At 49.1% G+C, this 27,500-nt stretch overlaps 1 protein-coding gene across 1 annotated transcript in view; it reads left to right on the top strand.

The window, feature by feature from the left end:
* Positions 1–25,401, top strand: part of LOC144490464 (high affinity nerve growth factor receptor-like) — a gene marked incomplete at both ends in the record, with an annotated part of 31,018 nt that extends 5,617 nt beyond the window's left edge. Inside the window, 3 exons of the mRNA XM_078208208.1 lie at positions 399–571; positions 19,861–20,101; positions 25,243–25,401. Of these exons, the coding sequence (XP_078064334.1) occupies positions 399–571; positions 19,861–20,101; positions 25,243–25,401 (573 nt within the window). The remainder of the gene's footprint in view (positions 1–398; positions 572–19,860; positions 20,102–25,242) is intronic.
* Between the last annotated feature and the right edge of the window lie 2,099 nt (positions 25,402–27,500).

The raw sequence follows: 27,500 nt of genomic DNA, 5'->3' as shown, positions 1-27,500 counted from the left end.
AAAGAGGGAGAGAGACTGTCAGAGAGAGAGACTGAGAAACAGAGAGAGAGACTGTCAGAGAGAGGGATAGAGATAGAGAGACAGAGAGAGAGAGAGGGAGATAGGCAGGAAGAGAGAGAGAGGGAGATAGGCAGGAAGAGAGAGAGAGAGAGACAGACTGAAAAAGAGAGAGAGATACGGACAGAAAGACAGAGACAGAGAGAGAGAGACAGAGAGAGAGAGAGACAGAGAGAGAGAGAGACAGAGAGAGAGACAGGGGAGCGGGGGGTGGGGAGCGGGGGGCGGTGGGGGGGCTGTGTGAGGATGTATTTAGTGCTGAGATGAATCCTGGTTTGATTGGTTGTGGTTTTATTGAGCTGTTCTCTCTCTCTCTCTCTCTGCGCCTCTTGTGAACACAGGCTCTGAAAGAGGCGACAGACAGTGCCCGTCTAGACTTCCAGCGAGAAGCGGAGCTCCTGACCTTCCTGCAGCACGAACACATCGTCAAATTCTACGGAGTCTGTACCCAGGGCCAGCCTCTCATCATGGTCTTCGAGTACATGAGGCACGGGGATTTGAACCGCTTCCTGCGGTGAGACACAGCCCTGTGGCCCTCCCCCTGGACCCCCTCACTGCGACAATACCCCACCCCCACCCCCGATCTGTCCCCGGGAAGGGGGGGTGGGTGTCACACAACCCCCAACCCCCAGCTCACACGCACAGGAGTATGGGCGAAGGTGCAAGTGAGTTTGCACGGATAAAGTAGACGGGGAGCGGATGCTTCCTCTTGTGGGGCATTCTGGGACGAGAGGTCTCAGGATAAGGGGCAGCAAATTTAAAACAGAGTTGGGGGGGAAACTACTTCCCCCAAACGGTTGTGAATCTGTGGAATTCGCTGCCCCCCAAAGTGCGGAGGATGCTGGGACAGTGAGTACATTTAAGGGGGGAGTTAGACAGGTTTTTAATTGGGAATGGGGGTGAAAGGTTACGGGGAGAAGGCAGGAAAATGGGGATGAGGAGCGTAGCAGCCATGGCGGAGCAGACTCGATGGGCTGAATGGCCTCATTTTTCTCCTATATCTTAAGAACTAATGAATTTCTTTCTTATCCATTCCTGGGACATGGGCGTCGCTGGCTGGGCCCAGCATTTATTGCCCATCCCTAGTTGCCCTTGAAGGGCAGTTGAGAATCAACCACATTGCCGTGGGTCTGGAGTCACATGTAGGCCAGACCGGGGTAAGGACGGCAGATTTCCTTCCCTAAAGGGAACCAGATGGGTTTTTCCCACAATGGGTCATCAGTAGATTCTTAATTCCAGATATTTTTTATTGAATTCAAATTCCACCATCTAGTTAGGGTGTAGAGAAAGATCAGCTTAATGCGAGGTAGGTCCATTCAAAAGTCTGACAGCAGCAGGGAAGAAGCTGTTCTTGAGTCGGTCGGTGCGTGACCTCAGACTTTTGTATCTTTTTCCCAATGGAAGAAGGTGGAAGAGAGAATGTCCGGGGTGTGTGGGGTCCTTGATTATGCCGGCTGCTTTTCCCCGAGGCAGTGGGAAGTGTAGACGGAGTGATGCGCGATTAAATCACTCAGGAGGCCGGATCGTACCTGGGAAATAAAGGCTTTTATTAGTAACAAGAATGGAGCATACTGCTTAACAATACAATCCCAGACTAAAGGGTCACTAGGCAGTGCAGTGACCTTTATACTCCTACAGGTAGGCGGAGCCAACCGAAGTGTACCACAGAACAATATCAACAGGTAGAACAGCCCAACCCTAACCCCAACAGTGACAACAGTAACATATGTACAAGTACCCATAGTGCTAACCATCTATGGTTCAGTACCCATAGTGGTAACCATCTATGGTTCAGTACCCATAGTGGTAACCATCTATGGTTCAGTACCCATAGTGGTAACCATCTATGGTTCAGTACCCATAGTGGGAACCATCTATGGTTCACCACACAGAGTCAATGGATGGGAGGTTGGTTTATATGATGGACTTCATGACCTTTTGTAGTTCCTTGCGGTCTTGGGCAGAGCAGGAGCCCCATACCAAGCTGTGATACAACCAGAAAGAATGCGGCACGGTAGCACAGTGGTTAGCACTGCTGCTTCACAGCTCCAGGGTCCCGGGTTCGATTCCCAGCTCGGGTCACTGTCTGTGTGGAGTTTGCACATTCTCCTCGTGTCTGCGTGGGTTTCCTCCGGGTGCTTCGGTTTCCTCCCACAGTCCAAAGATGTGCGGGTTAGGTTGATTGGCCAGGTTAAAATTGCCCCTGAGATGCGTAGGTTAGAGGGATTAGCGGGTAAATATGTGGGGGTAGGGCCTGGGTGGGATTGTGGTCGGAGCAGACTCGATGGGCCGAATGGCCTCCTTCTGCACTGTAGGGTTTCTATGAATGCTTTCTATGGTGCATCTGTAAAAGTTGGTGAGAGTCGTAGCTGACATGCCAAATTTCCTTAGTCTCCTGAGAAAGTAGAGGCGTTGGTGGGGCTTTCTTAACTATAGTGTCGGCGTGGGGGGGACCAGGACAGGTTGTTGGTGATCTGGACACCTAGAAACTTGAAGCTCTCGACCCTTTCTACTTCATCCCCATTGATGTAGACAGGGGCATGTTCTCCTTTACGCTTCCTGACGTCGATGACAATCTCCTTCGTTTTGTTGACATTGAGGAACAGATTATTGTTGCTGATGCGCTTTCAATTAGGCAAAAGACTACTTGTGTGCCAATACAACTGTAGGCTTTTATTCATTACAGAATCAGGTGCACATCCGAACAGGTAACCGACCCGAACTGAACAAGGGGGAGGAAACAGCCACCTTTATACTAGGTGACAAGGGGAGGAGCCGGCAGGGGATGTGTCCAGGCAGGACTAACACAACAACGGTGGTCCAGGCAGGACAAAGGCACAACTCAAGTCCACCACAGTTGCCGCACCAGTTCACCAGATTCTCTATCTCATTCCTGTACTCTGTCTCGTCATTGTTTGAGATCCGACCCACTACGGTGGTGTCGTCAGCAAACTTGAATATCGAGTTGGAGGGGAATTTGGCCGCGCAGTCACAGGTGTATAAGGAGTATTGTAGGGGGCTGAGAACACAGCCTTGTGGGGCACCGGTGTTGAGGATGATCGTGGAGGAGGTGTTGTTGCCTATCCTTACTGATTGTGGTCCGTGGGTTAGGAAGTTCAGGATCCAGTCGCAGAGGGAGGAGCCGAGGCCCAGGCCGCGGAGTTTGGAGATGAGGTTCGTGGGAATAGTGGTGTTGAAGGCTGAATAGGTCCACAAATAGTTCTCTTTCTTGTCTCGGTGTTCCAGGGTTGAGTTTCGGGCCAGGGAGATGGGCCTGTTGCAGCGATGGGCGAACTGTAGTGGATCCAGAAAGTCCGAGAGGCTGGATTTGATTGGTGCCTCGACTAGCCTTTCGAAGCACTTCATAATGATGGTGTAAATATAACGGGGGTGTGTGAATATAACAGGTGTGTGTGTGTGAATATCGGGGGTATGTGTATATATCATGGAGGTGTGTCAGTAAATGGCACATGGGCATATATAATGTGGGTGTTTATATATCGAGTGTGTGTATATATACCGGGTGTGTGTGTATATAATGTGTGTGTATATATACCGGGTGTGTGTGTGTGTATAATGTGTGTGTATATATACCGGGTGTGTGTGTATATAATGTGAGTGTATATATACCGGGTGTGTGTGTATATAATGTGTGTGGATATATACCGGGTGTGTGTGTGTGTATAATGTGAGTGTATATATACCAGGTGTGTGTGTGTGTATAATGTGAGTGTATATATACCGGGTGTGTGTGTATATAATGTGTGTGTGTATATACCGGGTGTGTGTGTGTGTATAATGTGAGTGTATATATACCGGGTGTGTGTGTATAATGTGAGTGTATATATACCAGGTGTGTGTGTGTGTATAATGTGAGTGTATATATACCGGGTGTGTGTGTATATAATGTGTGTGTATATATACCGGGTGTGTGTGTGTGTATAATGTGAGTGTATATATACCGGGTGTGTGTGTGTGTATAATGTGAGTGTATATATACCGGGTGTGAGTGTGTGTATAATGTGAGTGTATATATACCGGGTGTGTGTGTATATAATGTGTGTGTATATATACCGGGTGTGTGTGTGTGTGTATAATGTGAGTGTATATATACCGGGTGTGTGTGTATATAATGTGTGTGTATATATACCGGGTGTGTGTGTGTGTGTATAATGTGAGTGTATATATACCGGGTGTGTGTGTATATAATGTGTGTGTATATATACCGGGTGTGTGTGTGTGTATAATGTGAGTGTATATATACCGGGTGTGTGTGTGTGTATAATGTGAGTGTATATATACCGGGGCGGCACGGTAGCACAGTGGTTAGCACTGCTGCTTCACAGCTCCAGGGTCCCGGGTTCGATTCCCAGCTCGGGTCACTGTCTGTGTGGAGTTTGCACATTCTCCTCGTGTCTGCGTGGGTTTCCTCCGGGTGCTCCGGTTTCCTCCCACAGTCCAAAGATGTGCGGGTTAGGTTGATTGGCCAGGTTAAAAATTGCCCCTTAGAGTCCTGAGATGCGTAGGTTAGAGGGATTAGCAGGTAAAATATGTGGGGGTAGGGCCTGGGTGGGATTGTGGTCGGTGCAGACTCGATGGGCCGAATGGCCTCCTTCTGCACTGTAGGGTTTCTATGATTTCTATTTCTATGATTTCTATGATAATGTGTGTGTATATATACCGGGTGTGTGTATCTAATGTGAGTGTATATATACCGGGTGTGTGTGTGTATAATGTGAGTGTATATATACCGGGTGTGTGTATATAATGTGAGTGTATATATACCGGGTGTGTGTATATAATGTGAGTGTATATATACCGGGTGTGTGTGTGTATAATGTGAGTGTATATATACCGGGTGTGTGTATATAATGTGAGTGTATATATACCGGGTGTGTGTATATAATGTGAGTGTATATATACCGGGTGTGTGTGTGTATAATGTGAGTGTATATATACCGGGTGTGTGTATATAATGTGAGTGTATATATACCGGGTGTGTGTATATAATGTGAGTGTATATATACCGGGTGTGTGTGTGTATAATGTGAGTGTATATATACCGGGTGTGTGTGTATAATGTGAGTATATATATACCGGGTGTGTGTGTATAATGTGTGTGTATATATACCGGGTGTGTGTATATAATGGGAGTGTATATATACCGGGTGTGTGTGTGTATAATGTGAGTGTATATATACCGGGTGTGTGTATATAATGTGAGTGTATATATACCGGGTGTGTGTGTGTATAATGTGAGTGTATATATACCGGGTGTGTGTGTATAATGTGAGTATATATATACCGGGTGTGTGAGTATAATGTGTGTGTATATATACCGGGTGTGTGTATATAATGTGAGTGTATATATACCGGGTGTGTGTGTGTATAATGTGAGTGTATATATACCGGGTGTGTGTGTGTATAATGTGAGTGTATATATACCGGGTGTGTGTATATAATGTGAGTGTATATATACCGGGTGTGTGTATATAATGTGAGTGTATATATACCGGGTGTGTGTAAAATGTGAGTGTATATATACCGGGTGTGTGTGTATAATGTGAGTATATATATACCGGGTGTGTGTGTATAATGTGTGTGTATATATACCGGGTGTGTGTATATAATGTGAGTGTATATATACCGGGTGTGTGTATATAATGTGAGTGTATATATACCGGGTGTGTGTATAATGTGTGTGTAGATATACCGGGTGTGTGTGTATATAATGTGTGTGTATATATACCGGGTGTGTGTATATAATGTGAGTGTATATATACCGGGTGTGTGTATATAATGTGAGTGTATATATACCGGGTGTGTGTGTATATAATGTGTGTGTATATATACCGGGTGTGTGTGTATATAATGTGTGTGTATATATACCGGGTGTGTGTGTTTATAATGTGAGTGTATATATACCGGGTGTGTGTGTATATAATGTGTGTGTATCTATGCCGGGTGTGTGTATCTGTACCGGGTGTGTGTGTGTATCTATGCCGGGTGTGTGTATCTGTACCGGGTATGTGTGTGAATCTATGCCGGGTGTGTGTATCTGTACCGGGTATGTGTGTGTATCTATGCCGGGTGTGTGTATCTGTACCGGGTATGTGTGTGTATCTGTACCGGGTGTGTGTATATACACCGTGTATGTGTGTGTATCTATGCCGGGTGTGTGTATATACACCGGGTATGTGTGTGTATCTGTACCGGGTGTGTGTATATACACCGGGTATGTGTGTGTATCTATACCGGGTGTGTGTATATACACCGGGTATGTGTGTGTATCTATACCGGGTGTGTGTATATACACCGGGTATGTGTGTGTATCTATGCCGGGTGTGTGTATATACACCGGGTATGTGTGTGTATCTATACCGGGTGTGTGTATATACACCGGGTATGTGTGTGTATCTATACCGGGTGTGTGTATATACACCGGGTATGTGTGTGTATCTATACCGGGTGTGTGTATCTGTACCGGGTGTGTGTATATACACCGGGTATGTGTGTGTATCTATACCGGGTGTGTGTATATACACCGGGTATGTGTGTGTATCTATACCGGGTGTGTATATACACCGGGTATGTGTGTGTATCTATACCGGGTGTGTGTATATACACCGGGTATGTGTGTGTATCTATGCCGGGTGTGTGTATATACACCGGGTATGTGTGTGTATCTATACCGGGTGTGTGTATATACACCGGGTATGTGTGTGTATCTATACCGGGTGTGTGTATATACACCGGGTATGTGTGTGTATCTATACCGGGTGTGTGTATCTGTACCGGGTGTGTGTATATACACCGGGTATGTGTGTATCTATACCGGGTGTGTGTATATACACCGGGTATGTGTGTGTATCTATGCCGGGTGTGTGTATCTGTACCGGGTGTGTGTATATACACCGGGTATGTGTGTGTATCTATACCGGGCGTGTGTATATACACCGGGTATGTGTGTGTATCTATGCCGGGTGTGTGTATATACACCGGGTATGTGTGTGTATCTATACCGGGTGTGTGTATATACACCGGGTATGTGTGTGTATCTATGCCGGGTGTGTGTATATACACCGGGTATGTGTGTGTATCTGTACCGGGTGTGTGTATATACACCGGGTATGTGTGTGTATCTATACCGGGTGTGTGTATATACACCGGGTATGTGTGTGTATCTATACCGGGTATGTGTGTGTATCTGTACCGGGTGTGTGTATATACACCGGGTATGTGTGTGTATCTGTACCGGGTGTGTGTATATACACCGGGTATGTGTGTGTATCTGTACCGGGTGTGTGTATCTGTACCGGGTGTGTGTATATACACCGGGGTATGTGTGTGTATCTGTACCGGGTGTGTGTATCTGTACCGGGTGTGTGTATCTGTACCGGGTGTGTGTATATACACCGGGTATGTGTGTGTATCTGTACCGGGTGTGTGTATATACACCGGGTATGTGTGTGTATCGGTACCGGGTGTGTGTATATACACCGGGTATGTGTGTGTATCTATGCCGGGTGTGTGTATATACACCGGGTATGTGTGTGTATCTGTACCGGGTGTGTGTATATACACCGGGTATGTGTGTGTATCTATACCGGGTGTGTGTATATACACCGGGTATGTGTGTGTATCTATACCGGGTGTGTGTATATACACCGGGTATGTGTGTGTATCTATGCCGGGTGTGTGTATATACACCGGGTATGTGTGTGTATCTGTACCGGGTGTGTGTATATACACCGGGTATGTGTGTGTATCTGTACCGGGTGTGTGTATATACACCGGGTATGTGTGTGTATCTGTACCGGGTGTGTGTATATACACCGGGTATGTGTGTGTATCGGTACCGGGTGTGTGTATATACACCGGGTATGTGTGTGTATCTATGCCGGGTGTGTGTATATACACCGGGTATGTGTGTGTATCTGTACCGGGTGTGTGTATATACACCGGGTATGTGTGTGTATCTATACCGGGTGTGTGTATATACACCGGGTATGTGTGTGTATCTATACCGGGTGTGTGTATATACACCGGGTATGTGTGTGTATCTATGCCGGGTGTGTGTATATACACCGGGTATGTGTGTGTATCTGTACCGGGTGTGTGTATATACACCGGGTATGTGTGTGTATCTGTACCGGGTGTGTGGATATACACCGGGTATGTGTGTGTATCTGTACCGGGTGTGTGTATCTGTACCGGGTGTGTGTATCTGTACCGGGTATGTGTGTGTATCTATACCGGGTGCGTGTATATACACCGGGTATGTGTGTGTATCTGTACCGGGTGTGTGTATATACACCGGGTATGTGTGTGTATCTGTACCGGGTGTGTGTATATACACCGGGTATGTGTGTGTATCTGTACCGGGTGTGTGTATATACACCGGGTATGTGTGTGTATCTGTACCGGGTGTGTGTATATACACCGGGTATGTGTGTGTATCTGTACCGGGTGTGTGTATATACACCGGGTATGTGTGTGTATCTATACCGGGTGTGTGTATATACACCGGGTATGTGTGTGTATCTATGCCGGGTGTGTGTATATACACCGGGTATGTGTGTGTATCTGTACCGGGTGTGTGTATATACACCGGGTATGTGTGTGTATCTGTACCGGGTGTGTGTATATACACCGGGTATGTGTGTGTATCTATGCCGGGTGTGTGTGTGTATCTATACCGGGTGTGTGTATATACACCGGGTATGTGTGTGTATCTGTACCGGGTGTGTGTATATACACCGGGTATGTGTGTGTATCTATGCCGGGTGTGTGTATATACACCGGGTATGTGTGTGTATCTGTACCGGGTGTGTGTATATACACCGGGTATGTGTGTGTATCTCTACCGGGTGTGTGTGTGTATCTATACCGGGTGTGTGTATATACACCGGGTATGTGTGTGTATCTGTACCGGGTGTGTGTATCTGTACCGGGTGTGTGTGTGTATCTATACCGGGTGTGTGTATATACACCGGGTATGTGTGTGTATCTGTACCGGGTGTGTGTATATACACCGGGTATGTGTGTGTATCTGTACCGGGTGTGTGTATATACACCGCGTATGTGTGTGTATCTGTACCGGGTGTGTGTATATACACCGGGTATGTGTGTGTATCTATACCGGGTGTGTGTATATACACCGGGTATGTGTGTGTATCTATACCGGGTGTGTGTATATACACCGGGTATGTGTGTGTATCTATGCCGGGTGTGTGTATATACACCGGGTATGTTTGTGTATCTGTACCGGGTGTGTGTATATACACCGGGTATGTGTGTGTATCTGTACCGGGTGTGTGTATATACACCGGGTATGTGTGTGTATCTATGCCGGGTGTGTGTATATGCACTGGGTATGTGTGTGTATCTGTACCGGGTGTGTGTATATACACCGGGTATGTGTGTGTATCTGTACCGGGTGTGTGTATATAGACCAGGTATGTGTGTGTATCTGTACCGGGTGTGTGTATATACACCGGGTATGTGTGTGTATCTATACCGGGTGTGTGTGTGTATCTATGCCGGGTGTGTGTATCTATACCGGGTATGTGTGTGTATCTATGCCGGGTGTGTGTATATACACCGGGTATGTGTGTGTATCTATGCCGGGTGTGTGTATATACACCGGGTATGTGTGTGTATCTATGCCGGGTTTGTGTATATACACCGTGTATGTGTGTGTATCTGTGCCAGGTGTGTGTATACACACCGGGTATGTGTGTGTATCTGTGCCGGGTGTGTGTATACACACCGGGTATGTGTGTGTATCTGTACCGGGTGTGTGTATATACACCGGGTATGTGTGTGTATCTGTACCGGGTGTGTGTATATACACCGGGTATGTGTGTGTATCTGTACCGGGTGTGTGTATATACACCGGGTATGTGTGTGTATCTGTACCGGGTGTGTGTATATACACCGGGTATGTGTGTGTATCTATGCCGGGTGTGTGTATATACACCGGGTATGTGTGTGTATCTATGCCGGGTGTGTGTATATACACCGGGTATGTGTGTGTATCTGTGCCGGGTGTGTGTATATACACCGGGTATGTGTGTGTATCTGTGCCGGGTGTGTGTATACACACCGGGTATGTGTGTGTATCTGTACCGGGTGTGTGTATATACACCGGGTATGTGTGTGTATCTGTACCGGGTGTGTGTATATACACCGGGTATGTGTGTGTATCTGTACCGGGTGTGTGTATATACACCGGGTATGTGTGTGTATCTATGCCGGGTGTGTGTATATACACCGGGTATGTGTGTGTATCTATGCCGGGTGTGTGTATATACACCGGGTATGTGTGTGTATCTGTACCGGGTGTGTGTATATACACCGGGTACGTGTGTGTATCTATACCGGGTGTGTGTATATACACCGGGTACGTGTGTGTATCTATACCGGGTGTGTGTATATACACCGGGTACGTGTGTGTATCTATACCGGGTGTGTGTATATACACCGGGTATGTGTGTGTATCTATACCGGGTGTGTGTATATACACCGGGTATGTGTGTGTATCTATACCGGGTGTGTGTGTGTATCTATACCGGGTGTGTGTATATACACCGGCTATGTGTGTGTATCTATACCGGGTGTGTGTATATACACCGGGTATGTGTGTGTACCTATACCGGGTGTGTGTATATACACCGGGTATGTGTGTGTATCTGTACCGGGTGTGTGTATATACACCGGGTATGTGTGTGTATCTATGCCGGGTGTGTGTATCTGTACCGGGTGTGTGTATATACACCGGGTATGTGTGTGTATCTGTACCGGGTGTGTGTATATACACCGGGTATGTGTGTGTATCTGTACCGGTTGTGTGTATATACACCGGGTATGTGTGTGTATCTATACCGGGTGTGTGTATATACACCGGGTATGTGTGTGTATCTATACCGGGTGTGTGTATATACACCGGGTGTGTGTGTGTATCTATACCGGGTGTGTGTATATACACCGGGTATGTGTGTGTATCTATGCCGGGTGTGTGTATATACACCGGGTATGTGTGTGTATCTATGCCGGGTGTGTGTATATACACCAGGTATGTGTGTGTATCTATACCGGGTGTGTGTATATACACCGGGTATGTGTGTGTATCTGTACCGGGTGTGTGTATATACACCGGGTATGTGTGTGTATCTATGCCGGGTGTGTGTATATACACCAGGTATGTGTGTGTATCTATACCGGGTGTGTGTATATACACCGGGTATGTGTGTGTATCTGTACCGGGTGTGTGTATATACACCGGGTGTGTGTGTGTATCTGTACCGGGTGTGTGTATATACACCGGGTATGTGTGTGTATCTGTACCGGGTGTGTGTATATACACCGGGTATGTGTGTGTATCTGTACCGGGTGTGTGTATATACACCGGGTATGTGTGTGTATCTGTACCGGGTGTGTGTATATACACCGGGTATGTGTGTGTATCTGTACCGGGTGTGTGTATATACACCGGGTATGTGTGTGTATCTGTACCGGGTGTGTGTATATACACCGGGTATGTGTGTGTATCTGTGCCGGGTGTGTGTATATACACCGGGTATGCGTGTGTATCTATGCCGGGTGTGTGTATCTACACCGGGTATGTGTGTGTATCTATGCCGGGTGTGTGTATATACACCGGGTATGTGTGTGTATCTGCTCAGTGTTCCTCTGGGAGCGGACCTGCGGGGTGGAGACTGTGAGCGGTGAGAGAGAGAGCGCGGACTGTGAGTAAATTCTGGGGGTTTTTTTGTCTAATTTTCGGGAGGTTTTTTTGTAATTAACGGAAACCGGAAGGCCGCATCGCGAAGCCTGCCGGTAGCTGTAGTTTTTTTTTCTCTCGGGCCCCTAGCCCTATAAATTGGTGCAGAGGAGATACCCGATCCTCTACACTGGTAGAGGATCCCACCCTTCCATCCTCCTCTAACCTAATTATAAGTGTGGGGAAGTTTTTTGTTTTCTTTTTTTCTTGCTGGTAATGGCTTCAGGGATGGCAGTTCAGGCAGTATGCTGCATCTCCTGTGGGATGTATGTGGTGAGGAAATCCAGTAGTGTTTCAGGAGATTTTAGTTGTAAGAAGTGCATTAGATTGCAGCTTCTGGAGGAGCGTGTAAAGGAGATGGAGGGGGAGTTAGAGGAACTCCGCATAATTCGGGAGGCGGAGGTGGAAGTTGATAGGAGTTATAGAGAAATAGTAACTCCTAGAAATGAGGCTTGGGTCAATGCCAGGAGGAGGGGTAAGAAGCAATCGGGAAGACAATCCCCTGGGGCGGTTCCCCTCCATAATAGGTTTTCGGTGCTGGAGGCTACAGTTGAGGAGGAATCAACTGAGCATAGAGAGCAGATCTCTGGGGGTGAGCCGAGTGAGAAAGCTCAGGTGGTTAGGGGCTGTAAAAGACTGGGCCTTGTGATTGGGGACTCCACAATTAAGGGGACAGATAGGAGGGTCGGAACTAAAGGTAGGGACTCAGGGTTGGTGTGTTGCCTACCAGGGGCTGGGGTCCGGGATGTGTCTGACAGGGTATTCAGGACTCTTAGGGGGGAGGGAGATAAACCACAAGTTATTGTACATGTGGGGACACACGACATAGGGAGGATAGGGGAAGGGGATATTAGGCAGGGATTTATGGAGTTGGGGTGGAAACTAAAGGCCAAGACTGACAGAGTGGTTATCTCTGGACTCTTGCCTGTACCACGGGATAGTTTAGAGAGGAATAGGGAGAGGGAAGGTTTGAATTCATGGCTGAGGGGATGGTGCAGGAGGGAGGGGTTCAGGTACTTAAGCAATTGGGGCTCGTACTGGGGAAGGTGTGACCTCTATGAGAAGGATGGTCTACACCTTAATCAGAAGGGGACCAATATCCTGGGGGGTAAATTTGCTAAGGCCATGCAGGGAGGTTTAAACTGATTCGGGGGGGGGGAGGGATCCTGAGTAGTGGGGCTGAAAGTGAGGGATGCATGGATGGGGACTGCAATGCACGGCATTGCAGAGGTGGGGTGGAGCAGGGTTTGAAATGTGTATACTTCAATGCCAGGAGTATTCGCAATAAAGTGGGTGAACTTGCAGCGTGGATCAGTACCTGGGACTTCGATGTTGTGGCTATTTCAGAGACATGGATAGAGCAGGGGCAGGAATGGATGCTGCAGGTCCCGGGGTTCAAATGTTTTAGTCGAAGTAGGGAAGGAGGTAGAAGAGGGGGAGGGGTAGCATTATTGGTCAGAGATTGTATCACAGTGTCAGAGAGGAGGTTTGATGAGGACTTATCTGTTGAGGTAGTATGGGCGGAGATTAGAAATAGGAGAGGAGAGGTCACCCTGTTGGGAGTCTTTTATAGACCTCCTAAAAGTTCTAGAGAGGTTGAGGAAAGGATTGCGGAGTCAATCCTGCTTAGGAGTGAAAGTAATAGGGCAATTGTTATGGGGGATTTTAACTTGACTAATATTGACTGGAATTGTTATAGCTCTAGCTCGTTAGAGGGGTCAGTTTTTGTTCAAAGCGTGCAGGAAGGTTTTTTGACTCAGTATGTAGACAGGCCAACTAGAGGTGAGGCTATATTGGATCTGGTGCTGGGAAATGAGCCAGACCAGGTGCTAGACTTGGAAGTTGGTGTGCATTTTGGTGATAGTGACCACAATTCGGTTACGTTCACCTTAGTGATGGAAAGGGATAGGCATGAACCTCGGGCCAGTGGTTTTAGCTGGGGGAAAGGTAATTATGAGGCTATTAGGAGAGAATTAGGAAACATAGGTTGGACTAGGAGATTACAGGGACTGGGAACGTCCGACATGTGGAGTTTTTTCAAGGAGCAGCTACTGCGAGTCTGTGATAGGTATGTCCCTGTCAGGCAAGGAGGAATTGGTAGGGCTAGGGAACCGTGGTGCACCAAAAAAGTTTCTTTGTTGGTTAAAAAGAAAAAGGAGGCTTATGTTCGGATGAGACGTGAGCACTCGGGTAGTGCACTAGAAAGCTTTAGATTGGCTAAGAGGGAGTTGAAGAGCGAGCTTAGAAGGGCTAAAAGGGGACATGAGAAGACTTTGGCGGATAGGGTTAAAGAGAATCCTAAGGCGTTCTATAGGTATGTCAAGAACAGAAGGTTGGTTAGGGCAAGTTTAGGGCCAGTTATAGATGGCAGAGGGAAGTTATGTGTGGAACCGGAGGAGATTGGTGAAGCATTGAACCAATATTTCTCTTCGGTGTTCACGCAAGGGGACATGAATATAGCTGAGGAGGACACTGGGTTGCAGGGGAGTAGAATAGACAGTATTACAGTTGATAAGGAGGATGTGCAGGATATTCTGGAGGGTCTGAAAATAGATAAATCCCCTGGTCCGGATGGGATTTATCCAAGGATTCTCTGGGAGGCAAGAGAAGTGATTGCAGAGCCTCTGGCTCTGATCTTCAGGTCGTCGTTGGCCTCTGGTATAGTACCAGAAGATTGGAGGTTAGCGAATGTTGTCCCATTGTTTAAGAAGGGGAACAGAGACTTCCCCGGGAATTATAGACCGGTGAGTCTCACTTCTGTTGTCGGCAAGATGTTGGAAAAAATTATAAGGGATAGGATTTATAGTTATTTGGAGAGTAATGAATTGATAGGTGATAGTCAGCATGGTTTTGTGGCAGGTAGGTCGTGCCTTACTAACCTTATTGAGTTTTTTGAGAAAGTGACCAAGGAGGTGGATGGGGGCAAGGCAGTGGACGTGGTATATATGGATTTTAGTAAGGCGTTTGATAAGGTTCACCATGGTAGGCTTCTACAGAAAATGCAGATGTATGGGATTGGGGGTGATCTAGGAAATTGGATCAGGAATTGGCTAGCGGATAGGAAACAGAGGGTGGTGGTTGATAGTAAATATTCATCATGGAGTGCGGTTACAAGTGGTGTACCTCAGGGATCTGTTTTGGGGCCACTGCTGTTTGTAATATTTATTAATGATCTGGATGAGGGTATAGTTGGGTGGATTAGCAAATTTGCTGATGACACCAAAGTCGGTGGTGTGGTAGACAGTGAGGAAGGGTGTCGTAGTTTGCAGGAAGACTTAGACAGGTTGCAAAGTTGGGCCGAGAGGTGGCGGATGGAGTTTAATGCGGAGAAGTGTGAGGTAATTCACTTTGGTAGGAATAACAGATGTGTTGAGTATAGGGCTAACGGGAGGACTTTGAATAGTGTGGAGGAGCAGAGGGATCTAGGTGTATGTGTGCATAGATCCCTGAAAGTTGGGAATCAAGTAGATAAGGTTGTTAAGAAGGCATATGGTGTCTTGGCGTTTATTGGTAGGGGGATTGAATTTAGGAGTCGTAGCGTTATGTTGCAACTGTACACAACTCTGGTGCGGCCGCACTTGGAGTACTGTGTGCAGTTCTGGTCCCCACATTACAGGAAGGATGTGGAGGCTTTGGAGAGGGTGCAGAGGAGGTTTACCAGGATGTTGCCTGGTATGGAGGGGAGATCCTATGAGGAGAGGCTGAGGGATTTGGGATTGTTTTCGCTGGAAAGGCGGCGGCTAAGAGGGGATCTTATTGAAACATATAAGATGATTAGAGGTTTAGATAGGGTGGATAGTGATAGCCTTTTTCCTCTGATGGAGAAATCCAGCACGAGGGGGCATGGCTTTAAATTGAGGGGGGGTAGTTATAGAACCGATGTCAGGGGTAGGTTCTTTACCCAGAGGGTGGTGAGGGATTGGAATGCCCTGCCAGCATCAGTAGTAAATGCGCCTAGTTTGGGGGCGTTTAAGAGATCCGTAGATAGGTTCATGGACGAAAAGAAATTGGTTTAGGTTGGAGGGTCACAGTTTTTTTTTTTTTAACTGGTCGGTGCAACATCGTGGGCCGAAGGGCCTGTTCTGCGCTGTAATGTTCTATGTTCTATGTTCTATGTACCGGGTGTGTGTATATACACCGGGTATGTGTGTGTATCTGTACCGGGTGTGTGTATATACACCGGGTATGTGTGTGTATCTGTACCGGGTGTGTGTATATACACCGGGTATGTGTGTGTATCTATACCGGGTGTGTGTATATACACCGGGTATGTGTGTGTATCTATACCGGGTGTGTGTATATACACCGGGTATGTGTGTGTATCTATGCCGGGTGTGTGTATATACACCGGGTATGTGTGTGTATCTATACCGGGTGTGTGTATATACACCGGGTATGTGTGTGTATCTATGCCGGGTGTGTGTATATACACCGGGTATGTGTGTGTATCTATACCGGGTGTGTGTATATACACCGGGTATGTGTGTGTATCTATACCGGGTGTGTGTATATACACCGGGTATGTGTGTGTATCTGTACCGGGTGTGTGTATATACACCGGGTATGTGTGTGTATATACACCGGGTATGTGTGTGTATCTGTACCGGGTGTGTGTATATACACCGGGTATGTGTGTGTATCTGTACCGGGTGTGTGTATATACACCGGGTATGTGTGTGTATCTATACCGGGTGTGTGTATATACACCGGGTATGTGTGTGTATCTGTACCGGGTGTGTGTATATACACCGGGTATGTGTGTGTATATACACCGGGTATGTGTGTGTATCTGTACCGGGTGTGTGTATATACACCGGGTATGTGTGTGTATCTGTACCGGGTGTGTGTATATACACCGGGTATGTGTGTGTATCTATACCGGGTGTGTGTATATACACCGGGTATGTGTGTGTATCTGTACCGGGTGTGTGTATATACACCGGGTATGTGTGTGTATCTGTACCGGGTGTGTGTATATACACCGGGTATGTGTGTGTATCTGTACCGGGTGTGTGTATCTGTACCGGGTGGTGCCACTCTGTTGGAATCGGGATTGGGATATTGTGTCTCGTTGGAAAACAACTGGAGCCTTTATCTCCAAACGAGCAAATATCCTTTCCCAAATAGAATTATAGCCCTGTCAGGACCAACAAGCGCTTATGTAGCTCAGTAATTATTGAAATATTGATCAGAGGAGCTGTCTAAGAGGTTTAAAATCATGCTGATGGTCTGTCAGCAGCAAATAAACACGATGTTACAGGGAGATCTCCAGAGAGCCGCAGTAACAGAACCTCCGCGCCTATTGCCAAGCAAGCCATTAATCAGAATCTCTCAGTGAGCCTGCATCACCACAGCTTTCACTCACCATCCAGAGGGCAACAACAACCAGCTACATTTATATAGCACCTTCAACCGCGTCCAACTTCTCCAAGGCACAAATATCCCACACCCAAACTCAGGGAGCTATCAGGGACAGGCCACCAAATACTCGGTCAAAGAGGTGGGTTGTGAGGAGCGTCTTAAAGGAGAGAGAGAGAGAGACAGAGAGAGAGAGAGAGAGACGGAGAGAGAGAGATGGAGAGAGACAGAGAGAGAGAGACGGAGAGAGAGAGACGGAGAGAGAGGGAGACGGAGAGAGAGGGAGACGGAGAGAGAGGGAGACGGAGAGAGAGGGAGACGGAGAGAGAGGGAGACGGAGAGAGAGGGAGACGGAGAGAGAGGGAGACGGAGAGAGAGAGAGACAGAGGGAGAGAGAGACGGAGAGAGAGAGAGACGGAGGGAGAGAGAGAGACAGAATCATAGAAACACGACAGTGCAGAAGGAGGCCATTCGGCCCATCGGGCCTGCACCAACCACAATCCCACCCAGGCCCTACCCCCACAACCCCATGCAATTACCCTAGCTAATCCCCCTGACACTAAGGGGCAATTTAGCACGGCCAATCCCCCTAACCCGCACATCTTTGGAGTGTGGGAGGAAACCGGAGCACCCGGAGGAAACCCACGCAGAGACGGGGAGAATGTGCAGACTCCACACAGACAGTGACCCGAGCTGGGAATCGAACCCGGGTCCCTGGCGCTGTGAGACAGCAGTGCTAACCACCGTGCCACCCCGCGGGTGGAGAGGTTTAGGGAGGGAATTCCAGAGTTTAGGGCCCCCCAGGCAGCTGAAGGCACGGCCGCCAAAGGTGGAGCGATGGGAATCGGGGGATGCTCGAGAGGCCGGAATTGGAGGAGCGCAGAGATCCCGGAGGGTTGTAGGGGCTGGAGGGAGGTTACAGAAATAGGGAGGGGGTGTAGGGGTCGGAGGAGGTTACAGAGATAGGGAGGGGGTGTAGGGGCTGGAGGAGGTTACAGAGATAGGGAGGGGGTGTAAGGGCCGGAGGAGGTTACAGAGATAGGGAGGGGGTGTAGGGGTCGGAGGAGGTTACAGGGATAGGGAGGGGGTGTAGGGGCTGGAGGAGGCTACAGAGATAGGGAGAGGGTGTAGGGACTGGAGGAGGTTACAGAGATAGGGAGGGGGTGTAGGGACTGGAGGAGGTTACAGAGATAGGGAGGGGGTGTAGGGGCTGGAGGGGGTTACAGAGATAGGGAGGGGGTGTAGGGACTGGAGGAGGTTACAGAGCTAGGGAGGGGGTGTAGGGGCTGGAGGAGGCTACAGAGATAGGGAGGGGGTGTAGGGACTGGAGGAGGTTACAGAGATAGGGAGGGGGTGTAGGGGCTGGAGGAGGCTACAGAGATAGGGAGAGGGTGTAGGGACTGGAGGAGGTTACAGAGCTAGGGAGGGGGTGTAGGGGCTGGAGGAGGCTACAGAGATAGGGAGAGGGTGTAGGGACTGGAGGAGGTTACAGAGATAGGGAGGGGGTGTCAGGGCTGGAGGAGGTTACAGAGATAGGGACGGGGTGTAGGGACTGGAGGAGGTTACAGAGATAGGGAGGGGGTGTCGGGGCTTGAGGAGATTTCAGAGATAGGGAGGGGGTGTAGGGGCTGGAGGAGGTTACAGAGATAGGGAGGGGGTGTAGGGGCTGGAGGAGGTTACAGAGATTGGGACGGGGTGTCGGGACTGGAGGAGGTTACAGAGATAGGGAGGGGGTGTAGGGACTGGAGGAGGTTACAGAGATAGGGAGGGGGTGTAGGGACTGGAGGAGGTTACAGAGATAGGGAGGGGGTGTAGGGGCTGGAGGAGGTTACAGAGATAGGGACGGGGTGTAGGGACTGGAGGAGGTTACAGAGATAGGGACGGGGTGTAGGGGCTGGAGGAGGTTACAGAGATAAGGAGGGGTCACTGTCGGTGTGGACTCTGCACATTCTCCCCATGTCTGCGTGGGTTTCATCTGGGTGCTCCGGTTTCCCCCCCACAGTGCAAAGATGTGCGGGTTAGGTGGATTGGCCATGCTAAATTGTCCCTTAGTGTCCAAAGATGTGCCGGTTAGGTGGACTGGCCGTGCTAAATTGCCCCTTCGTGTCCAAAGATGTGTGGGTTAGAGAGACTAATGGGATAATAAGTGGTGTTACGGGGATAGGTCCTGAGTGGGATTCTCTGTTGGAGAGTTGGTGTTGACACGATGGGCTAAATGGCTTCCTCCGGCACTGTTGGGATTCTATAAGTGTTTTACTGAATTGGGGGTGAGTGTTGGCGCCTATTCCGAGATTGCCACTTACGTTGGGCAGCGCCGGGGTTTAATAGGGGGGCACAATCCTCGTTATCAATGTTACAGAGGCCGCTCTCCTGGCTCAGAGGGATAGCAGAACTGTGGGTCAATGAGACGGCAGCAGGAATCGCGAATAAGGTCATACTGCCCCAGCCTGCGCGAGGTGGGCCGGCTGTCAAAATGGCCGCCTCCTGCTGGCTCAAAATGGCCGCCCGTCAGGCCTGGTCACTGGGCCTGAAGCCTGGAGGGAGGGCTGATGTTTACCGAGGTTCCCCTAGAGGGAGCCACGCAGCAGCACGGGTCAAAGCACGCGGTGTAAAGGAGTAGGCAAAGTCTTAGCTAACTCCCTCATGGCATCTTCTTGCAGGTCGCAAGGCCCAGACGCGACCATCTTGGCCAGTAGCAGGGAACAGCCCTTCGGACAACTCAACTTACCACAGCTCCTGAATATCGCCAAGCAGATTGCCTCGGGAATGGTGTACCTGGCTTCGCTGCACTTTGTACACCGGGACCTGGCCACCAGGAACTGTCTGGTGGGCGAGGGGATGGTGGTGAAGATCGGAGATTTTGGAATGTCCCGTGACATCTACAGCACCGATTACTACAGGGTGAGCAACAGAGTAAAGCTCCCTCTACACTGTCCCCACCAAACACTCCCAGGGCAGGTACAGCACGGGGTTAGATACAGAGTAAAGCTCTCTCTACACTGTCCCCATCAAACACTCCCAGGACAGGTACAGCACGGGGTTAGATACAGAGTAAAGCTCCCTCTACACTGTCCCCCATCAAACACTCCCAGGACAGGTACAGCACGGGGTTAGATACAGAGTAAAGCTCCCTCTACACTGTCCCCCATCAAACACTCCCAGGACAGGTACAGCACGGGGTTAGATACAGAGTAAAGCTCCCTCTACACTGTCCCCCATCAAACACTCCCAGGACAGGTACAGCACGGGGTTAGATTCAGACTAAAGCTCCCTCTACACTGTCCCCATCAAACACTCCCAGGACAGGTACAGCACGGGGTTAGATACAGAGTAAAGCTCCCTCTACACTGTCCCCCATCAAACACTCCCAGGACAGGTACAGCACGGGGTTAGATTCAGACTAAAGCTCCCTCTACACTGTCCCCATCAAACACTCCCAGGACAGGTACAGCACGGGGTTAGATTCAGACTAAAGCTCCCTCTACACTGTCCCCACCAAACACTCCCAGGACAGGTACAGCACGGGGTTAGATACAGAGTAAAGCTCCCTCTCCACTGTCCCCACCAAACACTCCCAGGACAGGTACAGCACGGGGTTAGATTCAGACTAAAGCTCCCTCTACACTGTCCCCCATCAAACACTCCCAGGACAGGTACAGCACGGGGTTAGATACAGAGTAAAACTCCCTCTACACTGTCCCCCCCATCAAACACTCCCAGGACAGGTACAGCACGGGGTTAGATACAGAGTAAAGCTCCCTCTACACTGTCCCCATCAAACACTCCCAGGACAGGTACAGCACGGGGTTAGATACAGAGTAAAGCTCCCTCTACACTGTCCCCATCAAACACTCCCAGGACAGGTACAGCACGGGGTTAGATACAGAGTAAAGCTCCCTCTACACTGTCTCCCATCAAACACTCCCAGGACAGGTACAGCACGGGGTTTGATACAGAGTAAAGCTCCCTCTACACTGTCCCCATCAAACACTCCCAGGACAGGGACAGCACGGGGATAGATACAGAGTAAAGCTCCCTCTACACTGTCCCCATCAAACACTCCCAGGACAGGTACAGCACGGGGTTAGATACAGAGTAAAGCTCCCTCTACACTGTCCCCCATCAAACACTCCCAGGACAGGTACAGCACACGGTTAGATACAGAGTAAAGCTCCCTCTACACTGTTCCCCATCAAACACTCCCAGGACAGGGACAGCACGGGGTTAGATACAGAATAAAGCTCCCTCTACACTGTCCCCATCAAACACTCCCAGGACAGGTACAGCACGGGGTTAGATACAGAGTAAAGCTCCCTCTACACTGTCCCCATCAAACACTCCCAGGACAGGTACAGCACGGGGTTAGATACAGAGTAAAGCTCCCTCTACACTGTCCCCCATCAAACACTCCCAGGACAGGTACAGCACGGGGTTAGATACAGAGTAAAGCTCCCTCTACACTGTCCCCATCAAACACTCCCAGGACAGGGACAGCACGGGGATAGATACAGAGTAAAGCTCCCTCTACACTGTCCCCATCAAACACTCCCAGGACAGGTACAGCACGGGGTTAGATACAGAGTAAAGCTCCCTCTACACTGTCCCCCATCAAACACTCCCAGGACAGGTACAGCACACGGTTAGATACAGAGTAAAGCTCCCTCTACACTGTTCCCCATCAAACACTCCCAGGACAGGGACAGCACGGGGTTAGATACAGAATAAAGCTCCCTCTACACTGTCCCCATCAAACACTCCCAGGACAGGTACAGCACGGGGTTAGATACAGAGTAAAGCTCCCTCTACACTGTCCCCATCAAACACTCCCAGGACAGGTACAGCACGGGGTTAGATACAGAGTAAAGCTCCCTCTACACTGTCCCCCATCAAACACTCCCAGGACAGGTACAGCACGGGGTTAGATACAGAGTAAAGCTCCCTCTACACTGTCCCCATCAAACACTCCCAGGACAGGTACAGCACGGGGTTAGATACAGAGTAAAGCTCCCTCTACACTGTTCCCCATCAAACACTCCCGGGACAGGTACAGCACGGGGTTAGATACAGAGTAAAGCTCCCTCTACACTGTCCCCCATCAAACACTCCCGGGACAGGTACAGCACGGGGTTAGATACAGAGTAAAGCTCCCTCTACACTGTCCCCATCAAACACTCCCAGGACAGGTACAGCACGGGGTTAGGTACAGTGCTGTGTTGGTCCCAGTTGGGGTGTTCATGTCTGTTACTCTGACTCTTCCTGAGAAACTGACCGGACCGTCTGAAATTCCCGAATGAAATCACTGAGTCAGATAGTTCTCATCCCAGCTTGAATGTCCGGGGGGAAGTTAAAGTTTATTTATTAGTGTCACAAGCAGGCTGACCTTAACGCTGCAATGAAGTTCCTGTGAAAATCACACACTCTGACGCCTGTTCGGGTACACTGTGGGAGAATTTAGCACGGCCAATGCACCCTAACCAGCACGTCTTTGGACACTCAGGGACAATTTAGCACGGCCAATCCACCCTAACCCGCACATCTTTGGACACTAAGGGACAATTTAGCATGGCCAATCCACCCTAACCTACACATCTTTGGACACTAAGGGGCAATTTAGCATGGCCAATCCACCTAACCTGCACATCTTTGGACACTAAGGGGCAATTTAGCATGGCCAATCCACCCTAACCTACACATCTTTCGACACTAAGGGGCAATTTAGCACGGCCAATCCACCTAACCTACACATCTTTGGACACTAAGGGGCAATTTAGCATGGCCAATCCACCTAACCTACACATCTTTGGACACTAAGGGGCAATTTAGCACGGCCAATCCACCTAACCTACACATCTTTGGACACTAAGGGGCAATTTAGCATGGCCAATCCACCCTAACCTACACATCTTTCGACACTAAGGGGCAATTTAGCACGGCCAATCCACCTAACCTACACATCTTTCGACACTAAGGGGCAATTTAGCACGGCCAATCCCCCTAACCTACACATCTTTGGACACTAAGGGGCAATTTAGCACGGCCAATCCACCTAACCTACACATCTTTGGACACTAAGGGGCAATTTAGCACGGCCAATCCACCTAACCTACACATCTTTGGACACTAAGGGGCAATTTAGCACGGCCAATCCACCTAACCTACACATCTTTGGACACTAAGGGGCAATTTAGCACGGCCAATCCACCCTACCCTACACATCTTTGGACACTAAGGGGCAATTTAGCACGGCCAATCCACCCTAACCTACACATCTTTGGACACTAAGGGGCAATTTAGCACGGCCAATCCACCCTAACCTACACATCTTTCGACACTAAGGGGCAATTTAGCATGGCCAATCCACCCTAACGTACACATCTTTCAGACTGAGGGAGGAAACTGGAGCACCCGGAGGAATGCTAACATTGAAACTGAATGTGCAAGTTAACCTGAAGAGAATCATGAACCAAGACTCCCGAGTCCCTTTGTGCTTCAGATTTCCAAAACCTTTCACCATTTAGAAAATAGTCTACGCCTCCATCCCTCCTCCCAACGTGCGTAACCTCTCACTTTCCCACGTTGTATTCCATCTGCCGCTTCTTTGCCGTAAGACCACAAGACGTAGGAGCAGATTGAGGCCACTCGGCCCATCGAGTCTGCCCCGCCATTCGATCATGGCTGATATTTTTCTCATCCCTGTTCTCCTGCCTTTTCCCCATAACCCCCGATCCCCTTATTAATCAAGAACCTATCTATCTCTGTCTTAAAGACACTCAATGACCCGGTCTCCACAGCCTTCTGCGGCAAAGAGTTCCACAGATTCACCACTCTCTGGCTGAAGAAATTCCTCCTCATCTCTGTTTTAAAGGATCGTCCCTTTAGCCTGAGGTTGTGCCTCTGGTTCTAGTTTTTCCTACTTGTGGAAACATCCTCTCCACGTCCACTCTATCCAGGTCTCGCAGTATCCTGTAAGTTTCAATAAGATCCCCCCCGTCACCCTTCTAAACTCCAACGAGTACAGACCCAGAGTCCTCAACCGTTCCTCATACGACAAGCTCTTCAATGCCCACTCTCCTAGCCCGGAGGAGGAAGACTACCCACTTCCTCAACACTACCTATGTATCTTAGCATCATCCACAAATTTAGCAACCGTGCCCACAGTTCCATCTTCCAGATCATTAATGTATCAGGTGAAAAGTTGGAAGGAGACACGGGGGAAGGGGAGAATGGGGCAGCATGGTGGCACAGTGGTTAGCACTGCTGCCTCACAACGCCAGGGACCCGGGTTCGATTCCCGCTCGGGTCACTGTCTGTGTGGAGTCTGCACGTTCTCCCCGTGTCTGCGTGGGTTTCCTCCGGGTGCTCCGGTTTCCTCCCACATTCTGAAACAGTAAGTAGTCTCACCCACTCACCTGATGAAGGAGCAACGCTCCGAAAGCTCGTGCTACCAAATAAACCTGTTGGACTTTAACCTGGTCTCGTGAGACTTCTTGCTGTGTTCACCCCTGTCCAACGCCGGCATCTCCACATCATGTCTACACTCTGAAAGACGTGCTGGTTGGGGTGCATTGACCTGAACGGGCGCCGGAGTGTGGCGACAAGGGGAATTTCACAGTCACTTCATCGCAGTGTTAATGTAAGCCTTACTTGTGACTAATAAATAAACTTCACTTGAAGAACGTGCAGACTCCGCACAGACAGTGACCCGAGGCCGGGGATCGAAGCCGCGTCCCTGGCACTGTGAGGCGGCAGTGCTAACCCGCTGTGCCACCGTGCCGGGAATCGAACCCGGGTCCCTGGTGCTGTGAGGCAGCAGTGCTAACCCACTGTGCCACAGAGTCTTTTGAGGCAGAGCGAGGTAGATTCTTGATTAATGAGGGGGTGGAAGGTTTTTCGGGGGGGGGATCGGGGGAATGTGGGGTTACAATCAGATCAATGATGGGGGAAGCAGGACTGGAGGGGCGAAGTGGCCTACCCTGATTCGGATTGTCTGAAATGCATTTTTCTCTCACTCTTCAACATTTCCTGCTCCCTCTTCCTCACAGGTGGGGGGCAGGACCATGCTTCCAATACGCTGGATGCCTCCGGAAAGTATTATGTACCGCAAGTTTACCACCGAGAGTGATATCTGGAGTTTTGGGGTGGTGTTGTGGGAGATTTTCACCTATGGCAAGCAGCCCTGGTACCAGCTGTCCAACAACGAGGTTAGTGTCTCCCGCTCTCTCACTCCCATCATTGGAGGGGTCCTGGCCGTGGAGAAGGGGAGGAGGCGGGGAGGGCAGATAGGAGACCAGGAAACACAGAGGGGCCTTCTTTTCATCTGATTTGATTTGATTTGATTTATTATTGTCACCTGTATTGGGATACAGTGAAAAGTATTGTCTCTTGCGCGCTATACAGACAAAGCATACCATTCATAGAGCACATAGATTTGATTTATTATTGTCACGTGTATTGGGATACAGTGAAAAGTATTGTTTCTTGCGCGCTATACAGACAAAGCAAACCGCTCATAGAGAAGGAAAGGAGAGGGTGCAGAATGCAGTGTTACAGTCACAGCTAGGGTGTAGAGAAAGATCAACTTAATGCGAGGTAGGTCCATTCAAAAGTCTGACAGCAGCAGGGAAGAAGCTGTTCTTGAGTCGGTCGGTACGTGACCTCAGACTTTTGTATCTTGTTCCCGATGGGAGAAGGTGGAAGGGAGAATGTCCGGGGTGCGTGACCTGCTACCCCGCGCTGAAAGATTGGAAGCCTTTGTGGGGGGAAAAATCCTCAAAGTGACATTTTGCTCGATTCCGACTCTCACCAACTTTTACAGATGCCCCATAGAAAGCATTCTTTCTGGCTGTATCACAGCTTGGTCTGGGCTCCTGCTCTGCCCAAGACCGCAAGGAACTACAAAGGGTCGTGAATGTAGCCCAGTCCCATCACGCAAACCAGCCTCCCATCCATTGACTCTGTCTACACTTCCCGCTGCCTCGGGGAAAAGCAGCCGGCATAATCAAGGACCCCCCCCCCACACACCCCGGACATTCTCTCTTCCACCTTCTTCCTTCGGGAAAAAGATACAAAAGTCTGAGGTCACGCACCGACCGACTCAAGAACAGCTTCTTCCCTGCTGCCGTCAGACTTTTGAATGGACCTACGTTGCATTAAGTTGATCTTTCTCTACACCCTAGCTGTGACTGTAACACTACATTCTGCACCCTCTCCTTTCCTTCTCTATGAACGGTATGCTTTGTCTGTATAGCGCGCAAGAAACAATACTTTTCACTGTATCCCGATACATGTGACAATAATAAATCAAATCAAATCAAAGCATCCAGCCGCTTGATCGACATACATAGAAACTAGAAGCAGGAGGAGGCCATTCGGCCCTTCCTGCCTGCCCCGCCATCCATTCTGATCCTGGCTGATCATCAAATTCAACATCCTGATCCCCCCCCTTCCCCCCCACATCCCTCGATCCCTTTAGCCCCAAGAGCGATATCTAATTCCTTCTCCAAATCACACAATGTTTTGGCCTCAACTACTTGCTGTGGGAGTGAATTCCACACATTCACCACCCTCTGGGTGAAGAAATTTCCCCTCACCTCAGTCCTAAAAGGTTTACCCCTTATCCTCAAACTGTGACCCCCTAGTTCTGGACTCCCCCCACCATCGGGAACATTCTTTCTGAATCTACCCTGTTAGAATTTTATAAGTTTCTATGAGATCCCCTCTCACTCTTCTAAACTCCAGTGAATATAATCCTCACCGACTTAGTCTCTCCTCATATGACAGACCTGCCATCCCAGGAATCAGCCTGGTAAACCTTCGCTGCGCTCCCTCTATAGCAAGGACATCCTTCCACAGATAAGGACACCAAAACTGCGCACAATACTCCAGGTGTGGCCTCACCAACACCCTGTACAATTGCAGCAAAACATCCCTATCCCGATACTCAAATCCTCTCGCTTACATACCATTTGCCTCTCTCTCTCTCTGTCTCTCTCTCTCTCTGTATCTCCCTCTCTCTCTGTCTCTCTCTCTCTCTCTCTCTATCTCTGTATCTCTCTCTCTCTCTCTGTATATATCTCTCTCTCTCTGCATCTCTCTCTCTCTCTGTATCTCTCTCTCTCTCTCTCTCTCTGTATCTCTCTCTGTATCTCTCTCTCTGTATCTCTCTGTATCTCTCTCTCTCTGTATCTCTCTCTCTATCTCTGTATCTCTCTCTCTCTCTCTGTATCTCTCTCTCTCTGTATCTCACTCTCTCTGTATCTCTCTCTCTGTATCTCACTCTCTCTGTATCTCACTCTCTCTG

This window comes from Mustelus asterias, unplaced genomic scaffold (genome assembly GCF_964213995.1).
Source record: "Mustelus asterias unplaced genomic scaffold, sMusAst1.hap1.1 HAP1_SCAFFOLD_3322, whole genome shotgun sequence".
Lineage (NCBI taxonomy): Eukaryota > Metazoa > Chordata > Chondrichthyes > Carcharhiniformes > Triakidae > Mustelus > Mustelus asterias.
This window is presented reverse-complemented; position numbering and strand designations above follow the sequence as displayed.